This window comes from Microtus ochrogaster, chromosome 10 (assembly GCF_000317375.1).
Source record: "Microtus ochrogaster isolate Prairie Vole_2 chromosome 10, MicOch1.0, whole genome shotgun sequence".
NCBI classification, from domain to species: Eukaryota; Metazoa; Chordata; class Mammalia; order Rodentia; family Cricetidae; genus Microtus; species Microtus ochrogaster.
Genome location: NC_022016.1, coordinates 79,914,082 through 79,920,571, shown reverse-complemented (window position 1 = coordinate 79,920,571; position 6,490 = coordinate 79,914,082). Strand labels below are relative to the sequence as shown.

Sequence of the window (6,490 nt, the reverse complement as noted above, 5' to 3'; positions counted from 1 at the left end):
CCTTGGCTGTCCTGGAATTTGCTCTGTAGTACTGGGATTAAAGGTCCACCCAGGCATAATGACTTATTTTACACTGTGCTTACTGTTTATAGTGGTCATTTCATTGGTAAATCATATACTTTATTATTGTCTATTTTTTCTATTTGTAAATATCTTAGCACTTCAGTTTGAGTATAAATTCCTTTAAAAGAGATTTTAAACCCTAACACAATTAAACATGCTATGCACACAAAAAGCATGTAATAGAAAGATTGAGTTTCTGAATCGTCTTTCTCAATGTCATTAACCCAGTAACTGTAGAGAAAAAAAAATATTAACATGAAAGGGAATCTGTTCAACTGCACATCCAGAAATTTTAATTCTATTACATTGAGCCCTGGATTCTTCAAGATACCATAAATTCAAGATAATGAGAGAAGGATAGAGACCTTCAACTTCAGTTAGAATTCAGAAATACTGTATTTTAATTGATTCTAATAGTAAAACATAGAAGCTTAAGAATCAGCAGCTTTTATGGCTTTATAAAATGAGCTCAAGCCAGACTCGGTGACATACTCCTTTAGTCCCAGCACTCTCGAAGCAGAGGCAGGAGGATCTCTGTGAGTTCCAAGGTAGCCAGGGCTATATAGAAAGGTCCTACCTCAAAAAGAAAAGAAACAAATAAACACAAAAAAACAACAACAAAAGATGAGCTCAATATTCATAATACATTTAATTTTTTCTTATCATCTGGATACACACCAGGCTGAAAGAATTTCTTAAGAGAATAATACTTACATTCCCACTAATGGTAGAGAATAAACCTTGGGATCAGATTCCAACAAAAGTAACAATTTTCGTGTTTCATCCATGGTGATATATCTAAATAGAACAGACTTACATAAGAATAATTTCAAGTATATGCTTTTAACCCAAAACAGGCAAACTGAGTCCTGAAACATATTTTAGGTAATGGGTGAAAGACAGACCACAGAGACAATATGTGTAACTTTCCATCTATTAAAACAGTCATTTATGATTTCATACTTAAAATATTTTACTCCTTAACATTACTTACATGCTACTTTTAAATAATGTTAACATTAAAAAGGACAATTTCAGAACCTATTAAGTTACTGGGTAGAGTGAAATTCCTGTTACTGGAAGCGTGCAAATATCCCGCAACTTGGTAAGAGAACTGTGACTTCTCAGGGAAAAGACTGCAGATAATGAATCCTCCAGACACATGCCTCCAGCCTCTGCCAAAGCCTATGACAACAAAACTCGAAACCCACTTCCCCAAAAGGACATTATAAAACCTTGGGCTGGATATAAGACTAAGCGAGGGGCTGATGAGACAGCTCAGTGATTGAGGGCCCATACTGCTCTTGTAGAGGTCCCAAGTTTGGTTCCCAGCACCCATGCTGGGCAGCTCACAAACACTTGCAACTCCAGCTCCAGAGGATCCAACATCTTTTGGCTTCCTCAAGCACCTGCACTGACTTATACAAACCTACTGTTAGATACACAAACATACATAATTAAAAAAAAACAAACAAATGAAAACTGAATATCCCATGTCCTGCTTGCTACCAGAATACCAAGAAATTGCAGATGGGTAATGCAAAGACAGTTCATTCTGTGTGAGCAAATGAACATGAGCACAGATAAAGGAAAATCATTTGATGGCCAATTTAAAAGAAAACATTCTCATGTTAATGTTAAAGAACACTTTATTATTCCAAAGATATAAATGTTTCATTCAAGTAGTTTTTGGTCACTGTGGCTTTTGATCATTTGTAATATAATTAATACATTTCCTACTGTGCCATTTCAACCAGCAGGCATGATTCTAGTCAAAATGTGAATTCAAAATGGGACGTCCTTTCTACTCAAAGGAAAAAGTCCTTTTTTTTTCTTCTTCTGTAGAAGAGTAGAGCATATCATGGCAAGCGGTTTTGGCTCTAGAAACCTAACAGGAACTAGGGTGGAGTCAGTGGGAAATAAAGCCAAAAGTGTAATGAATGCTTACAGCCACTTCTGCTCAAACTTTTAAGCCCAGGTACTTTCACTGTGGAACCCTGTCCAGTAGATTTTAAGTAAATGACAATCCAGGGAAGCAGTCCTGCGGAGGATCAGAAAGCATGCATCTTGACCTGGGAAACTCAGGGACAGAGTCACAGGAGTCTGTTCTGCTACTGAAGGGAAGGCCACCCTTCAACAGGTGAGCATGTGGTGAGCAGGAGCACGACAGATCTTTCCTGGCCTTGTTCTCTACCTGCAGTGCCCACTACCGACAGCTAAAGCACACACTATGCATAAATTCTCCAGCATTTTTTAGATTCTATCAGATCTTTGTTAATAAAAGAAAGAAAATAACGTATAAGGTAGGCAAAATACAACTTTTTTTTCTTCCACTTTTTTTTTTGAAAAAAATCAAATTATATATCAACTGATGTATTTTGTGTGGTGTTGGGGACTTGGAGACTGAATTTAGACTCAGACTTACAGATACAAGTACGCTATCGGTGAGCCATAATTCTAACTCCACAGCCAATATTTTCTTTCCTTTTTGGGGAGGATCACTATGTAGCCCTGAAACTTACTATGTAGACCAGGTTGGTCCCAAATGCACAGAAATCTGTCTGCTGCTGCTTCCTAAATGCTGAGATTAAAGGAGTCTGACATCATGCCCTGAAATCTACTTTAATATAATTTTTTAATTACCAACTTTTTATAGGGTGAAGCACAATTGTGTAACAAAAATAAGACTGTTATACTACAACAGCTGATTGCATGCTTAGCATATGCAAAACCGTAGATTGAATACCCAGCAACAAATATTTAGAAATAAGTAATTTTATCTCTCCTTATTGCTGACCAAATGGCTGGATCTCTAACATGAAAAAGACTACAGAATTTAATACTATGTGGGTATCTTGAGAAATATATTAATTCAATCAATATTTATGAGCTTAGACTAATGGATTTTTTTTACTTACCCATGTTTATAGGTTCCTTGAATTTGAGCAATATTCAGATTACTACTCAGGTTTCTTGCCAGAGCTGTAGGAATAATGGGGATAGGCTTCACAGGCACACATTTGAAGGAATTTGCTAGTGTTATTGCTGCCCATTGCAAGTCAAAATCCACACCATCCAAACTCTCCCTGGAGGTGATTTGAGCTCGCAGGGAAAGCAGCTTTCCACAATCCACGCAATCTTTGCTACATACATGGTACTGCAAAGCCTGAGGAACCAATATCATAAAATTATAACTTTGAAATGCATCCATAGCTTTCAAGTTCTTAACATTGTTATAGACACCTCTGTAATATCTTACAATGACAAAATTAAATTAGTTTTAATTAACATTTCAATTCTCATTTCTTCCACACGATCAAAAGATTATGTGAGTAATTTAATCAGCAGTCTTAAGCTCCAACATAAGTTTCCAACTTGGATGTCTAACAGCTCTCTTCAAATTTTTTTTTTTTTTTTTTTGAGACAGGGTTTTTCTTTGCAGCCCTGCTGTCAAACTCACAGAGGTTTGTCTGCCTCTCGAGTGCTGGGATTAAAGGTATGTGTTAATACTGCCCAGCTACTCTTCTAATTCTTGCTGGGCAATTATCACCTCTAATAAATTTTACTATACTGGGGGTGGGTGGTGGTGGAGTATGTAAATTAATTATGACTCAGCCTTAGAGAATCTCAATCATTCCTTTTTGGTTCCTTTTTCAAATTATTAGGGTAGCTCTTCTTCCATATTTATCCTTCTTTACTATGCCCTTTCTACTCTTACTGCTACCACTGTCTGTACATGTGAGATAGATGTACACATACACACACACACACACACACACACACACACACACACCTAATATACATCCAACCTAGTGGACCATTCTCTCTGGCTTCAGTCAGCTTTCTTGATCAGATTTGACAGAATCGTCTTTTCAGAAACCTCCAATAACTACACAAAAATTTCCTTTCCCTAAAAAAGTCTCTCTATAATCTGACTAAACAAATATTCCAGTCTAATAGCCCTTAGCAGAAGTTTATATACTACTAGCAACCTTGAGCACTTTCTGAACTTTTCTGTCTTGATCACATCTCTTCCTCTTCTGGAATATTATGCATATCTTTGGCCTCAGAAACCACATTACCTTGGATTTTTATGTCCAAAATAATTCAATCACAGATCATTACAAATAATTCTCATTACAGACTTATTAAAATACTATAAACCACACACAGTATTGTTCTTATACGTAATTAAAAACGTCATCTGCACTTCAGACACAGGACTCAGGGGACCTGAGCTGGACATGACCCAAAGCTTCCTCCCAGAGGACTAGCGTTCAACTACTAGAGGTGCCATGCCAACTTCCAAGGGAGGGAAGCAATTAGTGCTCCCCACCTGTGACACCTATGACCCACAACAAGGAAGCATGGCACACTACCCATACAAGAGCACTAGTGGAACACACATCGTGGTGGTAACCAACAGCTTTCTAATTGGACTTCAAACCCACTCAAGAAAGAAATTATGTCGGTACTGGAAACATGGCCAACTGCCCAGGGCTAGAAAAGTCATGGATTCTGGAACACCTTCAAGTTTACTGAACTACATAATTCCCAAGTACAATCTAAATATTTATCCTTCCTCAAACAGGTAAGTTATAATTCTCACCCCTCATCAAAGAAACTTGTCTTTGTAATAGGAGGCCATTACAGAAAACCACAACCAATCAAAATGCTGAGATTAAGTTCCAATGGGTACTTCTATAACACAACTCCTGTACCCAAGGCCCAGGGATCATTGCTGAAGAGGACAGAAAGATTGTAAGAGCCAGAAAACAGGACGTTTGCTGTGAGATTGTCTCTACTAGAAATGTCAGAGAGGCTATACAAATGAAGTCTCACCAACATGGCCGCCTGAATAAGTCCCAAAGAATGACACCACCACCAATGAACATGCTGTCGTGGAAGGCGGAACTCTTGTGAGGCCTCAACCTTACACAAAGAGCTACAGGCAACTGAGAATGTTGGGGAGGGGGAGTCTTCCCCAGGGAAGAGGACACTAATTGGTTATCTAATACTAAGTGGTTGGCCCTGAGATAACATTATACAGACGGAGTAGGTTGAAGCTGTGTGTGTCTGTGTGTGTGAGATCTGTAACAATAATTTTTTTTAAAAAGCCATAAATTTGAGAGAGCAAGAGGGGTGTACATGGGAGGGAGGAAAGGGGGAGACGATGCAATTATAATTTCATAAAATAAAAATTGTTATAAAAATGTTATGAGTGAATTTCACCTTTAAAGTTGAACTGAAGTCATCTGCATTATGAACTATCATATCTCTTGAACAAAGTCCTTGAGTATGAACTTTGCAGGGGATCAGAAAATCTCCAGGAAGAGACGCAGTAGGAGCTCTTTCTAAGCACTCGGGGACGGCTCGACCAGGATCAAAGCGATCCACTGTCAATGTCACACCTTCTTCATCTGCAGACACAATAGCAACCGTTACACAGCATGCTGACTAAACACAAAAAACACCAAACCAAACCATGTTAGCAAAGTACTTTGATCATACTGGTAGTATACTAAAATCTTACATTTAAAAAAATGATTTGCTGATAGTCTACAGTTAAATACACCATGAATTCTGTAGTGGGTAGTTTACTCATTTTCATACCCATGGTGTATAGCAAAGATATTAGCAAAAGCATATACAGCAGCTGGCTGAACAAATGTACATTCTATAACAGCCACACAATATTTTTTTAACAACATATTACCTTCATCCACTGTGAGAGAACCAAGTAAGAAGCATGGCACATTGTTTTTATTCTGCTTAGCATGACGATAAGCAAGTCGGATGGCCTTTTCAGTTACCACAAGTTTTGGCTTTCTGAAAAATAAGAAAGTCTCTTATGAATGTGGCATACCTGATCCCCTAAAAATAAAACCCTTCTATAAAGGACTGACTAAAATATAACACAGAATCTAAAAAATGTACATAAAGATTACTATCAGGAGATCCCTAGTTATTGTCAAGTAATCCTATAATAGACAAGGCCACCTGAAAACAATATTGGCCATAAACTGACAAGAAAGGTACAAATGTTCCTCAGGCTCTGGCCTAACCTGGACCAGAGCACAAAATGATAAACCAAGGCCAACAGGTTTCTGTAAATAAAGTTTTAAGAGAAATAGTCACATTCACGTGTTTACATATCATTTACGTCCAATAACAATATTCCTGAATACCAAACATAAATAAATATATTTAAAACAAAAGAGCTGGTCATGGTGGCATGCACCCTTAATCTCAGAGCTCAGGAGGTGCAGACTTCTGTAAGTTTGAGGCCAAGCTGGTCTACATAGTAAGTTTAGGCCAGGCAGAGCTATGTAGTCCTTATCTTTAAAAAAGATGTATGTGGGGGCCAGAGTGATGGATCAGTGGTTAAGAGCATTGCCTGCTCTTCCAAAGGTCCTGAGTTCAATTC

At 37.9% G+C, this 6,490-nt stretch overlaps 1 protein-coding gene across 2 annotated transcripts in view; it reads right to left on the bottom strand.

Annotated features, from left to right (window-relative positions):
* The window catches only part of Stil (STIL, centriolar assembly protein), a 49,176-nt gene that overhangs the window by 36,031 nt on the left and 6,655 nt on the right, over positions 1–6,490 (bottom strand). For both annotated transcript variants that reach the window (XM_013348508.2, XM_005353603.3), the window contains exons 3-6: positions 5,780–5,892; positions 5,296–5,483; positions 2,982–3,229; positions 778–861 (exon numbers count right to left, since the gene is read on the bottom strand). In XM_013348508.2, the coding sequence (XP_013203962.1) occupies positions 778–861; positions 2,982–3,229; positions 5,296–5,483; positions 5,780–5,892 (633 nt within the window). The remainder of the gene's footprint in view (positions 1–777; positions 862–2,981; positions 3,230–5,295; positions 5,484–5,779; positions 5,893–6,490) is intronic.